This window comes from Beta vulgaris, chromosome 6 (assembly GCF_026745355.1).
Source record: "Beta vulgaris subsp. vulgaris cultivar EL10 chromosome 6, EL10.2, whole genome shotgun sequence".
NCBI lineage: Eukaryota > Viridiplantae > Streptophyta > Magnoliopsida > Caryophyllales > Amaranthaceae > Beta > Beta vulgaris.
The window spans coordinates 4,407,615-4,420,491 of NC_079207.1; the positions used below are offsets into that span (position 1 = coordinate 4,407,615).

Here is a 12,877-nt window from a genome sequence, read left to right on the forward strand (position 1 = left end):
CCACTTCTTCATCTTATTCGATATTTTCAAGGTATTTTAAAGAAGACTCCTCATAATATGTTATTTCTTATATATTTCTTCTATTTTTTAATATGCAACGTTTGTTTTATTGGTGAATGTATTAAAATAAAAAGAAGTTATAACTAAAAAAACGTATTTAGAAAAAGTTTGAAGACTATATTATTCTATATTATTCCAAATAGTATCAAGATTCCAACTTGAAACATTGATAAGTATCGAGGGAATAATAGCTTAGGCCCTATGGTTTTGGACTTATTTTCAGTTAAGTTTTCTTCAATTCAGTTCAGTTCAATTAAGTTGAATTGAGTAGAATGTTATTATTATTATTATTGTCATTATTATTATTATTATTATTTTAGATCAGTTATGTTCAAATTATCTTAGTTTTTTTAATTGAGGAAAATCGAACTAAATTCAACTGAATCGAAATTAACTGAATAAAACATAGAAACACTAAATTATAGAGGAAAACTGAAGTAAAATTGACTAAAATAATAAAAAAAAAACAGAACTTTACTATACACCCTTTCTTTTTTTTTTTTTAAAAAAAGTCAACATGGGAAAAAAAGGCCTCCGGGGAAGATATAAAACATGATTAGAAACTAGTAGTACAAGATAAACAAACCATTCAATTGGTGTCTGTTCGATGCCTTGGCAACCTTGCACATAAAAGTCGAGTCCATTTTCCTTCTTTTCATTCTTTGCGCAAACTCTCCATCACCGAATTCCTCGGAGAAAGAAAAAAAACTTGAGAAGAAAGAGAAATCCATAAAATAGATAGTTGAATAAATCACACACAATCAAATTATGTTGCATCAGCCACAACAGCAGCAACAGCAGCAGCAGCGAGAGAGAGCTCGTCGTCGCTGCGAAGGCACTGCTATGGGCGCCATCGCTCTCGATCTTCGTCCTGGTCTCGGCATCGGTCCTTTTACTCTTGGTATTTTTATTCTCTCTCCACTATTTATCGTCAATTTCTATTATTCACAGTTTGATTGTGAATTGTGATGAGGGTTTGAATTTTTTAATTTTTTGATCAATTGGGGATTTTGTCGCCCTTTTTTTGTTGGATTTTTGTTTTCGTTGCATTTGAAAGTTTTTTTTTTGGTGTGATTTTAATTTCTAGGGATGCCAATCTGTGAAGCGTTTGCGCAAATTGAACAACAGCCTAACATTTATGATGTTGTGCACGTCAAGTATCTTGACGAGGTTTGTTTTAGCTGTTTTTTTTTTATGCTGAATTGAGTTGATACTTCTTCGTTGATTCGTGAATTTTACTGGGATAATCCGCTGCAACAATCGTTTTTACTCTCTATGTATACTTTGTAAATCAACTGCCTTTTTTTAAACATGGGTGTTGACATTGTACATCCCCCCTTGAGGATTTCCACTAGTGTAGCCAAAATATATTAGAAGCTTCGTCGCGTTCAATTATTGGTAGTGGTTTATGGTATTGATCTTGCAAACATAAATGGATTCTTCAATTGTAAATTTGCAATGGCGTCCACAGTGAGCAAATTAGTGTAGCTTATGTACTAGATTGAGGTCTTTCGCGGGTGTCAAGCAATGAAATTTGGTCGCATTAATATCTTATCAGTCTCTGTCATGTTTGTTTGTTATTTATTTCCCTATGTATATCTGTGTGTTGGTCAAAGCAGTGGAATTATAGTTGTGCTATTAGACTATTAGTGGCATTTTTTTGATTGTGTCGATAAAATTTTCTACTTGAGGAAAGATGAGTATTCATCCTGGATATTCCAATATAGTAGGACTGGCTTCCCAATAGAGGGATTATCTGTTTATATGGTAGAAGTGCAAAAGTTTGGACTGAATTTTAATATATTGCACGTTTTCTTGCTAATACCTTATGATTGTTTTTTATGCAAATAAGCCACTTGTGCATTCTTGAACTAACTCGAGTTGGAACCATTTTGTTTGCAGGAGCCATTAAAGTTGGATATTGTCATTAGCTTTCCCGATCATGGGTTTCACCTCCGTTTTGATCCTTGGTCTCAGGTTTGACTTTTTCAATTTAGTAGCTTCCTAGAGGCCATTGGATGTAGTCTATACTTTGTTTAAATGATTCTAGTTACTTTTGTGATACATTTTATGGCAAGACTGAATATATCTTTTGGGTAACAGAGACGGAGTAGGTTGTGATTTTTATGAAGTGTTGGTCTTCTCTCTAGATGTGTCATTTGGGGGATCTTTCTGATATTTCTTTACCATGTACAAAGGGTTTATCTACAATCAAATGAGAGCAATTAATAAACTAAAGTTTGATGTTGTGCCTGTGGTCTATATGATGTGCTCTTGTGAGATCTACCTTTTAATTTCACCTTTGAATGCTTAATAGAATGTCCACATGCGTCTTGCTGAATGACCTTCAATTTTGTTTGCTAGAGGCTGCGCCTTATTGAAATTTATAATGTTAAAAGGCTTCAGATGCGGTATGCCACTTCTCTTATAGGGTGAGTCTACGTGATGCTGTCACTTTTCCTCCTTTCATATACCTGCCTTTTTTCACTTATTGACATTATACTTTTAGAGGGCCGTCAACTCTTGCAACTTTTGTAGCTGTGTATCAGCTTTTTGGTCCTACATATCCAGGGATCTTCGACAAAGAAAGAAGCATCTATAATCTGTTATATCCAGTAGGTTTTCTTTTAAAGTCATCACTGTTCTTAATACCTTTTTATCCGTGCATTGTGTTTTAGTTTACTGAGTTGTTTGGTATTGGAATTTTACAGGGATTGTCCTTTGCTTTTCCTATTCCTGCACAGTATACAGCCTGTTGCAATGATGGGCAAGGTAGCATGCTCTCTTTATAGATGTCTTGAACATTTGTGTTTGATTCTTTTTTTTTTTTTTTTTTTTTTGCTAAGCATGTGATTATATTACTAGAACGGTAGAACCAAGCAACTTCGCATTTTACAACCTATGCAAAAAAGGAGCGAGACAAACCTTCCAGGAAGGAGTCCATGGCTTGAAAAGACGACTGAATTAATCCGGTTCCTCATATTGGAATGATTTACAACTTTGACAAACTGAATTTGACCTTTTCAAACTGGTGAATTTAGATAAGCCAAAATTTTGGTCGAACCAATGTCACAAGGCAATTTCGCCTGCATTTCCCATAGCAAGACGCTGCTTTTCAGATATTTATTTTCTAAAGATTCCCGTTGCTCCCCCCACGTTCCTCCAATAATGGCATATAACAACATACCAAGATATAGATAGAGAGAAGAAGAGGCAAGCATACAACAATTTCGAGATCTATGGTGGTTTTAAGTGGAAAAATGCTATATAAGTATATTTTAGAACATGTATTGCAAATAACAGTATGATAAACTGTGATGCGGTTCATATCGAACATATCTGTTCCGTTCCCACATAATCGCAGCCGTTTATGCGACCATGACCAAAACCGTATATTTAAACCGTAGGAAGGACTCTCGAGACATTTTTTTGTGCAAGCAAACCGACTTTAAGCAAGCCCAACACTAATCTAGTTACAAATTATTAAACCACCTACTAATACTATCAATGTTACTAATTCTCTTCTTTAGTGTACTTCTAATTCTTATCACAACAGTATCTTGTATTTGCCGCACAACTTTTTCTCTTTTCTCGACTCTGAAGTTCCATAATGAGCCATTTCGAACCTGCTATAGATGATATATGAGTGAGGTAAGGAGTAACCACCATTCTCTTGTAAAGGGACCCCTTATATTGTTTCCAGCTCCAATACAAAAGTTAAGTTACATCTTTGACTGGAAATCCGATGCCCAACAACTTTTGAATTTGCTGCAAACAAGCTTTACTGTAGACTCATTGAAAAAATAGGTGATCATGCTTTCATCCTGAAGCCCACATATTATACATTTTGCATCATCACAGAGACACAAACACCAATAGCTATCAACTTAACCCTTGTTTGTAGCCTACTTGTGTTTGATTTTACTGTCTTATTTGCTATCATCAATTCTGCTTCTTTTTATCAGCGGAATTGCCACTTGAGTTTCCTGATGGGACTACTCCAGTTACTTGCCGTGTCTGTATATATGATAGTTCAATGGGTAAGAAGGTAGGAGTTGGATCACTAATGGACAAGGCTATTGTTCCTCCACTGCCTACTGGTAGCCTCTACATGGAAGAGGTCCAAGTTAAGGTTAGATTCTGACTTTGCCATTGATGCATCTTGTATAGGCTGCTTCTCGATTACTACTTTTGATGCATGTCTCCATCTCCCCCCTCACCCTCTTGAACATAGCAGATTGCAGTTAAGGTCTTAGGAAGTTGAATACTGCAATCAGTTTGAGTTTTTTTGTAGTAGTTTTCGTATCCGTTAGTTATAGGTTTTAGATTTTTGTTAACCCAAATTGTCCCGTCATGCACAATTTCTTGCAATATAGTTCTTGTCGCAGATTATCTGACCTTGTTTACCACACTTTTGTCTTTAGTTGGGAGAAGAATTACGGTTTTCTATAGGCGGTCAGCATATACCTTTTGGTGCATCCCCACAGGTGTGTCTTCTACTTTTCTCCCACTTTATGATGGATTAGTACTTTTCATACGTATTTCAGCAGTTACATGTCCTTTCCTGGAGCCTTTGTGTGACACTCATGTGATTTGCTTGTTCTAGTTGATTTTATGCTTTTTTTTATTCACAACTTACTGCCCATCATTAAAAGCCCCCTATCTCTTCTTTTTAATAATTCATATTTCCATGAAGGCTACTTATCTTCGCATTTTTTGAGGTCAAGAAGGGTTGATTTCACATAGCATTAAACACGATTTTCCTTATTTTTGTTATGATCTTCTTTATCTTAAATTGAAGTCGTTTCTGAGTTCTCTGGGGCTTATTCATAGAGTCATAATCTTAGCGCAACATGATAAGTAGTTATAACTATGATTTTGCAGGATGTTTGGACTGAATTAGGCCGTCCTTGTGGGATACACCAGAAGCAGGTACAATTTAGTAATTTTTTTCCTTTTAAATTATTCCTAGCAAATGTTTCACTTTTGAGTTTCAATTTAGTAACTTTTAGCATGTGGCAAGTTAGAGAGCTAGACTTTTGTTGCAAGTGCTGAGTGATGTTTTAAGCGTATTAGTGCCTATGCAGGTTGACCAGATGGTTATTCACTCTGCATCAGATCCGCGCCCACGAACAACCCTTTGTGGAGATTACTTTTATAATTATTTCACACGTGGGTTGGACATACTATTTGACGGGCAGGTGTGCATCCTGGTCAACTTTTTGTTTACCCTTGTGTGTGTGTATCATTTGTTCACCCTTCTTAGATTGATTGTCACAATTTCAGACACATAAAATCAAGAAGTTTGTTCTACACGCAAACTATCCTGGGCATCCTGATTTTAACTCATACATGAAGTGCAATTTCATCATCCACTCATCTGATTGTAAGTGCCACCTTTATGGATAATTTTTGTTCTTCAATGAATAATTAATAGCTCTTATTTGGCCAATCTTATGTTTTTGTAGTCGCGGGATCTTTCTTGGATGAAAGTAGTTCAAAGCACTGCATTACTGCAAGTACCAAGTGGGACCAAGTGAAGGTAGTATTCATATTTGAGACATAGATTTCTTGTGCTATGGTATGTATGATACTCTGATGCCAAAGCAACTCCCAAATAGACATGTCACAATTTTAAGTGCATGCTCTCTTTGTCAACATATTTGAATAAATGTAGTATGAAAGCGAGAAGATATGCTATTAAGCTCTGATAAATTGTTGTGGTTGCAAAGTGGAAATTATTGTGCGACAATCTAATAGAGAAAGTGTGACACTGATTGGCGCGGTGTATCTTATATTTTTATTTCTGCTTGGCTTAATCCCTGGTTTTTTTACTTCCTTATTGTGACACTAATTGCTTACTTAATAATATCTATTGTTACATCTGGAAATTATTATCATTAGTTCCTTCAGGATATTTGTTGTTTTCTATATTTTATCTTATGAGCTGTTAAAGTACAGAGATTTTTCTGGCTGTAGGAAATTCTTGGGGATTGTGGTCGTGCTGCTATTCAAACTCAAGGTTCAACAAACAATCCTTTTGGATCTACGTTTGTGTATGGCTATCAAAATGTTGCCTTTGAGGTGAGTTTCAGTGGTTTGGGACTTGACTGGGTTTTGTTTTGCTTTTTTTGGAGCTTCTAAGGTGTGCTATGACTCTGTTGTGCAGGTTATGAAGAATGGCTATATTGGCACTGTGACGCTGTTTCAGTCATCATAAATAATAAATGTATGAATATATTACAGCATATTTCATGATTTCTTGCACTTATCAGCTTCCTGTCTCCTGGGTTCTTTGATGTTCCCTTTTCCCAGATTAGTTGTCAATTTTTTTTTTTAATAAAACAACTATTGGGGATGGACATAGTATATTATTGCTTAAAGAAATCCTTAACAATATTCATGCTGATCTGCAGGTGTTGGAAACTGATCAGATTGATGGTGTAATACAGTCGCGCTAAAATGTGGTATGGCTATTGCGCTCGAATCACCTTTTACTTCGGCGTTGTTTTGGATTTGAGAAAGTTAGCCACTATCAGTCAGCATCCGCTTTGGATACTATCAACTATCTAAAAATGAAGTTTGTTTTATTTTATTAATTTAAAACATTGGTATAATATTTTTCAGAAAATTATGAAAATTGAAATGTTGGAAAATATTTTTCCTGCATTGTCCATAGTAGTACTAAGTAGGTTTAATGGTACTAAGCTGGTAGCTTTTTATAAAACCTTCTGGTGGTCGTGTGGTACTAGTGTTCCGGTGGTTATCATTGCACATGTCCCTGTTTGGAGACTACTAACGTGACCCTGCGAGTGTCTAAGTTGGTCTATTTGGACACTAACTGTTGGTGATCTATCAGCGCTCTTTGGACCCCACTTATTTCTGAGTTTGTGCATTGCCCCATCATACTTGCCTTCACGGTTTGAACTGTCTACTTCAGCTTGGGAATCTTGAATACATTTGTTTCAACTGTAGTATGATGGAGTGCTGCTTATTGCTAACTATACTTGTGAAGTCCAAGTTGTAGAAATTGTTGTAGTGCATGTAGGTCATATTTTAATATACTCTTTATCCCTGTCAATTTTATTTTACTCAGTAATGCTCCAACTGCATTTGATTTGTATTCCACAACTATAATATTTATTCTTGGGCACTTGCATTTTCTGCAGGAAGGGAGTGGATGTACGACCGCAAGTCTAAAGCAGCTCAAACCCACTTATCGTAGTTGATATGTCAGGAAGCAAACATAATGTTAAATGTACAGTTGCTTTGTGTCATGTATAGTTCTAATTACAGTAACTTTGAGAAGCCAATATGTCCAGGAAAGTGAGCCCCAAATATCCGTTTACTTGTATATAGCTATTTATCGTGGAGGGGCTTAGATCTTGTTACTTTCTGGCATGGTGCTTTTCTTTAACTGGTATCTTATAATCTATGCTCTTCACTTTGGTGCTTTTTCAGAATTCAAAATTGTGATCTGTATAGAACGATGTGCCTGACTATTGTATCTGAAATGTTAGGGAGTAATAAGATGAATCTTTCTTTAGTTTCTATTATGGATTGTGTAAATTTATAGTACATTAGTACTTACTGTTACCAGCGAAGAGAAACGGGATATATATTATGTAGATTGTTTGCACAACTTCATCAAGATCAGAAAGGATAAACATCAAAATTACATGTAGATTAACAAGGAAGATGAATAATGGATGGTTTTCAAGTCCATATTATATCAAGTTTTTAAGCCATTCATCCCCATCAATGAAATCATAGGAAATGAATGGTTGAGCTTCTTGTGTAGTCAGCTCCCTCGACCATGAAACCCTTACCCCATGATCAGCTCCTGGTCCTGAGCACTTGTACTGTCCATAAAATACTGTCCTGCACATTGTTAAAAACAATGATTAAAGCATTATTAGTTACTTCTGTTATTATTATTTATATTCCAAAAGGAGAAAATTAGAGGGAGAAACGTACGTATCCCTGTTTTTGTCACCCCAATCATACCAGCCACCAGGAGCGATGATCTTGTCCATGTAAGTGTAGGCGAAGACGACTCTGGAGAAGGTACCCCAAGCCCTTCCAAGGTAAAGCGCACCTGAACCAGTTATGGTACAATTTAGAAATGAAAATCCAGTTTCTTCCAGGAAGCTTTCTCTTTTCTGGGCAGTAAGGGCTCCATAGTTGTTGCTCACGGCATGCAAATGGCAGTTGTCATAGAGTGAGAGCCCATTTCCAAACACAAAATCCACAGAACCCTCTATGTAACACTCTCTGAAGTAATGCCTTCCTATGTGATCGTACAGTGTGTCTTGTTCCCCTATGAATTTGCATCCTATAAATGCTGCTTTGTCTGCTGAGATCCTCAGTGCTACTGCTTGCTTCCCTTGTGCACCTGATGCTGGTGATGGTGCTGTATTCTGTTTTTCATAACATAATGTTGTATTAACTTTACAACAAAAGTCTACTTTTACTGTACTGTAGAATTCAGAAAGAAACTGACCTTGAATGTGATATTTTTGGCGATGAAGTAAGGAGAATTGACAGCAAAAGTAGCGGAATTTTTAGTCCCTAATGGCTGCCCACTCTGCCCTAACCTATCAGCAGTGTCATCCCACTCGATTATCGTCTTTTCTGCTCCTGCTCCTTTAAGTTTAATATAGGCCATTGTTACAGGAACCTCTACCTTTTCCCTATTTATTGTAAACAAAATTCAGTCTTATTTGATTATATTAGTGTTTTTCTAGCTTGAAATGTTATTTCTTTCTGACATAATAACCTCTTCAAGCTTTGTCGAGAACAGAATGTTAATTTAAGCTCGGGTTGGTTGGACAGCAAGATAATAAAACTGAAAATGGAAGCTAGAGGATAGATGAGAGAAGAGAAAAAGGCAGATAATAAGAAATATCGCGGAAAATGTTTTCATTTTTCACTATAAGATCACCTTGTTACAAACCAAACAAAGAAAAATGGAATAAGAAGAAAATATTGTAGGAAAATTTCCGAAGTCTCGACCAACATGATCTTTACTACTATTGTACTAAAAAGTTTACTTCATCCATTTTAGAAATTAAAATACTAGCACCCAAGCCCCTTGTGGCATGCAATTTTAGGAGTATTTTTGGATCCATATGAGCCACGAAGGCAATACAAAGTACAAAGAAGGGGAGGGGGATTCGAACCTGTGACCTAACGTTCACAGTACCTCAATCTTAACCATTAGGCCAAGACATCCTTGGTTTGCAATTTTAGGAGTATGATAGACGAGTAAACATATGAAAATCTCAAATTCGTTTCACAGATGTGATTGGTTTCTTAAGTGTACAGATTACGTTAGTTATTGTCTGTTTGCATCGTCTACCATCTTTCTAAAACTGTCACTTCAGTGTAAATGAGCTTAGTTGCTGCAAGTGTAGACAAACAGAGGAAGTAGTAAATTGTAATATAATTTAAAACACAAACAGCATTATGTAGAAATAAGATAAGATTTGTAATGAAGCAATAACCTGTATGTTCCTGGACCAATAGAGATGACCACACGACATAAGTTAGAAATTGGCAGTGAATTGATAGCTTCCTGCACACTAGCGTAATGCTTGGATGATGGTTTCGGGTTCTTTCGAACTTTGATGGTTTTGCAAGCCTTTAAATGGGTTCCTTCCTGTTTCCATTTCTGTTTCTGTTGCTGGAATTTTCTGTTATGCTCATCGGTCTTGAACCCAATGTGGCTAACCCATTGCAAGTAGTCTCTTTCACCAACTCGCAACTCCGTAGTGGATACATTTTGGTTGGCAATAGTATGAACCAAGGAACAATAAGTAGGAACACATTGGAGCAATGAAGCTAATAGCAGTAGTAGTAGTTTAATTATCATGATACTCAAGTTCTCAAAAATTTACTCAAGGAGATTAGGTTGTTTGTGTCTTATAGAAAATGTGTTTCTCAACAAGCATATAAAGAAGGGTATAAATTAAAGCTATGATAAAAGAGAAGAGAAATCAAGTGAATAAGTCAGCTTCAGACCAATCTCCAGCCAAAACAACGACCATATGAACCGTTAGTCAGGGCCTACAGGTATTGACTTTTAGAAAATTTAATGGTTGTTTGTTTGATGTATATTAAGTTTGTTTTTTTCTCTCTTTTCTTTTTTTCTCGGTTCATGGTGGGCGGTTCAATGATTAAGTAGGGTTTTAAAATGTCCGCAAATACGTATAGAACTAAACTGAAATTTAACGACCAGCGTGTATTGGACTAGTACGTGAAAACTGATAAGGTAGCTAAATACATTACGAAAGAAGTACTATTAACTCTATACTTAATATTAATGCATGGCTTCAGATGAGACATAGTATACTGTATGATATGGTTGTTTTGTAGCTGGTCAGTACTCTCAATGCAAAATTGTCCTTTTGTTACATGTGATACCTTTCTGGGTATATATGGGTTGCCTTGCCCCCACTTCTTTGGATGATTAGATGTATGTATTGGTATGTATGGTGGTGTAGTCGTTGACAGTACAGCTAAGCATTAAGCAACAAGTATGGCATGCTTTGCTCCTTTAAATACCTTGTATTTTTTGAGGAAAAAAATAAAAAGAAAAAGCTTGTGAACTTGTTCAGTGGAAGATAAAAATTTGCAGTAAATGGTGAAAAATGGCATGCAGCAAGAAAGAGTGTGTGTGTGTGTTTGTGTGTTCGTGTTCCTGGTTTCTTTGCTCATGCTCGGAAGAAAACTACCAAAGTTGGTAATTTCATGATGAGCATTTTTTTCCTTGGTCTTAACAGAATGATGGCACTACAAATATAGTAGCTCATAACTCATAAGTTACAAGTAATAGCTATTCTCAGCAGTTGTAAAACAGTCAAGGCCCTATTTCTCACTTGCTTGGTTATTTGTAGTATTCTTATTTCTTAATTCTTATCAACAACTTTTCATGGACATATATCAATAATGTATCACATGTTTTTAGAACTGAACTTCTATACATCGCTCCAATATTACTTAAACTCGTCCAAAAAAATTTGAAATTACATTTATAACCTTTCTCTTTTTTATTCTTAAATCACCACCACCACTCACCTCCTGCTGGCTGCCACCACCACCCACCCACCTCACTCCACCACCCTTACCTCCATTGAAATTACCCCTCTCTCTCTCCTTCTTCAACACCATATGCGTACCACCACCCACCCACCTTACTCTACCACCCTCACCTCCACTTCCTTCATCGCACACAACCACAACCACCACCACCTTCGCGTCACCCTTCCTGTAACCACCACCACCTCCATGTAAAAAGCTTGAATTTTTTTACATCGCGAACGTCCGTCCAGGACGTTCCCCCCATGGTACGAACGTCCGGCCAGGACATTTTGCCCATGGGGAGAACGTCCGAGCCGGACGTTCGCGATGTGAAAAAATTTTAAGCTTTTTGCGTGGGTGGCTGCGGTGGTGGACATTGCGTGAGATAGGTGATAGCGGTGGAGGATGATGTCGCGGGAGGTAGGTGATGGCGGTGGAGATGGCAGTGGGAAGGTAGGAGGTGGTGGTGAGGAAAAAGGAGAGTGTGAAACGGCAGTGGGAACTGGGAAGGTAGGTGGTGGGGGTGGTGGGTGGTGTAGAGGGTGAAAGGGCGATGGGGAGGTAGGTGGTGGTGGTGGGGGTTGTGGAAAAGAGAAAAGGGTAAAATTGTTTATAAAAAAATTTGGGGGCGATTGTAAGTAATTTCAGGGCGATGTTTAACAATTCCCTTTTACTGTTTTGAAATTAAATTCCTCAAGAGTCCAGCCACACTTCCTTTGTGTTATGTCTACCCTTCGTTTTCTTTTGTTATTTTTATTTGAAATCTTTTTGTGAGAGCAAGTTTTTGTTGAGAGGTTTTGTGAGAGCAAATTGATCAAAGTAGGAAAAACTTTCAAAAACAGAGGGAATACATATTTAATCGTTAATATCTGTAAGTAGGTATGTAGGTATTAGTAAATTTTTTGAAAAGTTGTTATTATAGAACTACATATCGATAAGGATGGAGCTACTCTCAAAGGTGTGGGCCATTTAAACCCACTTGAATTTGGATAATTGAATCATTTTTTTATATAAAATGTGGAAATTGTTTTTTTTTTTCCTTCTTAAGAAAATGATAATTTGTACCCACTAAATATTCAAAAATTTACATATCGAGATGAATCAAATATCTTACAAGACTATAATTTTTTCATAAATTATAATCACTAAACATGGTCAGAGTTTTTAAAATTTTACTAAAATTTCTTGTAAGTGAGTAAGATAAAAAAATCATAAAATATTTTTAAATATCTACTTCATAGCAAACTGTCAACCGAGCTAGTAAGATGGATTTGTAAGTTTGTGACCAAATCAGGTTAGTTAAACAACGAACTTGTTTAACAAAAAAACAAAAAAACAAAAAAAATATTGAACTTTTTTTTTTTTTTGACGGAAAAAAAAATATTGAACTTGAAATGACTCATGCAAACTTACTATTTTTCTGATTAGTTCAACACAACGATACCTTGCTTTGGTTGGTAGAAAACAGAAATTGAATAAATCCAAGGGATATATATCCTTCATTTTGAAAATGTAAGAAATAATTGACCTTATGGCCTATTTATTTTAATTTTGAATATGTAAGGTGTTAGTTAATGCCTTGAATCCGGTCAAAAGTCGTTTTCATCGACTCGCCTAGTCTGGTCGGATAACCTCGCCTGACCTGACTGGGTCTGGTCGGGTATCCTCGCCCAACCGGATTGGGTCGCTCGCTTCAGCAGTTCATGAAAGCAAAGCGTCTGAGTATATCGGACGA

General features: G+C 36.4%; 2 protein-coding genes across 2 annotated transcripts; one reads left to right on the plus strand and one right to left on the minus strand.

Moving 5' to 3' along the window:
* Positions 1-628: 628 nt before the first annotated feature.
* On the plus strand, positions 629-7,616 carry LOC104895120 (PHAF1 protein At3g51130). The gene is made up of 16 exons (XM_010681540.4): positions 629-961; positions 1,148-1,230; positions 1,963-2,037; positions 2,425-2,492; positions 2,570-2,675; positions 2,772-2,832; positions 4,026-4,192; positions 4,485-4,547; positions 4,945-4,992; positions 5,148-5,261; positions 5,347-5,446; positions 5,529-5,602; positions 6,040-6,144; positions 6,230-6,289; positions 6,477-6,527; positions 7,230-7,616. The coding sequence occupies exons 1-14, from the start codon at positions 829-831 to the stop codon at positions 6,278-6,280; spliced, it is 1,248 nt and encodes a 415-aa protein (XP_010679842.2). The 5' UTR covers positions 629-828; the 3' UTR covers positions 6,281-6,289; positions 6,477-6,527; positions 7,230-7,616.
* Positions 7,617-7,653: 37 nt separating this feature from the next.
* Positions 7,654-11,114, minus strand: LOC104895121 (probable pectinesterase 53). Its single transcript, XM_010681542.4, has 4 exons — positions 9,567-11,114; positions 8,564-8,753; positions 8,038-8,480; positions 7,654-7,941 (listed from the first exon to the last, which is right to left on the minus strand). Exons 1-4 carry the CDS (start codon positions 9,932-9,934, stop codon positions 7,788-7,790), a joined length of 1,155 nt encoding a protein of 384 aa, XP_010679844.2. The 5' UTR covers positions 9,935-11,114; the 3' UTR covers positions 7,654-7,787.
* Between the last annotated feature and the right edge of the window lie 1,763 nt (positions 11,115-12,877).

What these genes read in the sequence shown, in the direction of transcription:
- LOC104895120 (XM_010681540.4), top strand. Translation starts at nt 829, where the DNA reads ATGTTGCATCAGCCACAACAGCAGCAACAGCAGCAGCAGCGAGAGAGA. An exon ending in ACGTCAAGTATCTTGACGAG is followed by an intron (nt 1,231 to 1,962) that starts GTTTGTTTTAGC and finishes TTTTGTTTGCAG; the next exon opens with GAGCCATTAAAGTTGGATAT. An exon ending in TGGAAGAGGTCCAAGTTAAG is followed by an intron (nt 4,193 to 4,484) that starts GTTAGATTCTGA and finishes TTTTGTCTTTAG; the next exon opens with TTGGGAGAAGAATTACGGTT.
- LOC104895121 (XM_010681542.4), bottom strand. Translation starts at nt 9,934, where the DNA reads ATGATAATTAAACTACTACTACTGCTATTAGCTTCATTGCTCCAATGT. An exon ending in CCAAAAATATCACATTCAAG is followed by an intron (nt 8,481 to 8,563) that starts GTCAGTTTCTTT and finishes TATGAAAAACAG; the next exon opens with AATACAGCACCATCACCAGC. An exon ending in GGTGACAAAAACAGGGATAC is followed by an intron (nt 7,942 to 8,037) that starts GTACGTTTCTCC and finishes AACAATGTGCAG; the next exon opens with GACAGTATTTTATGGACAGT.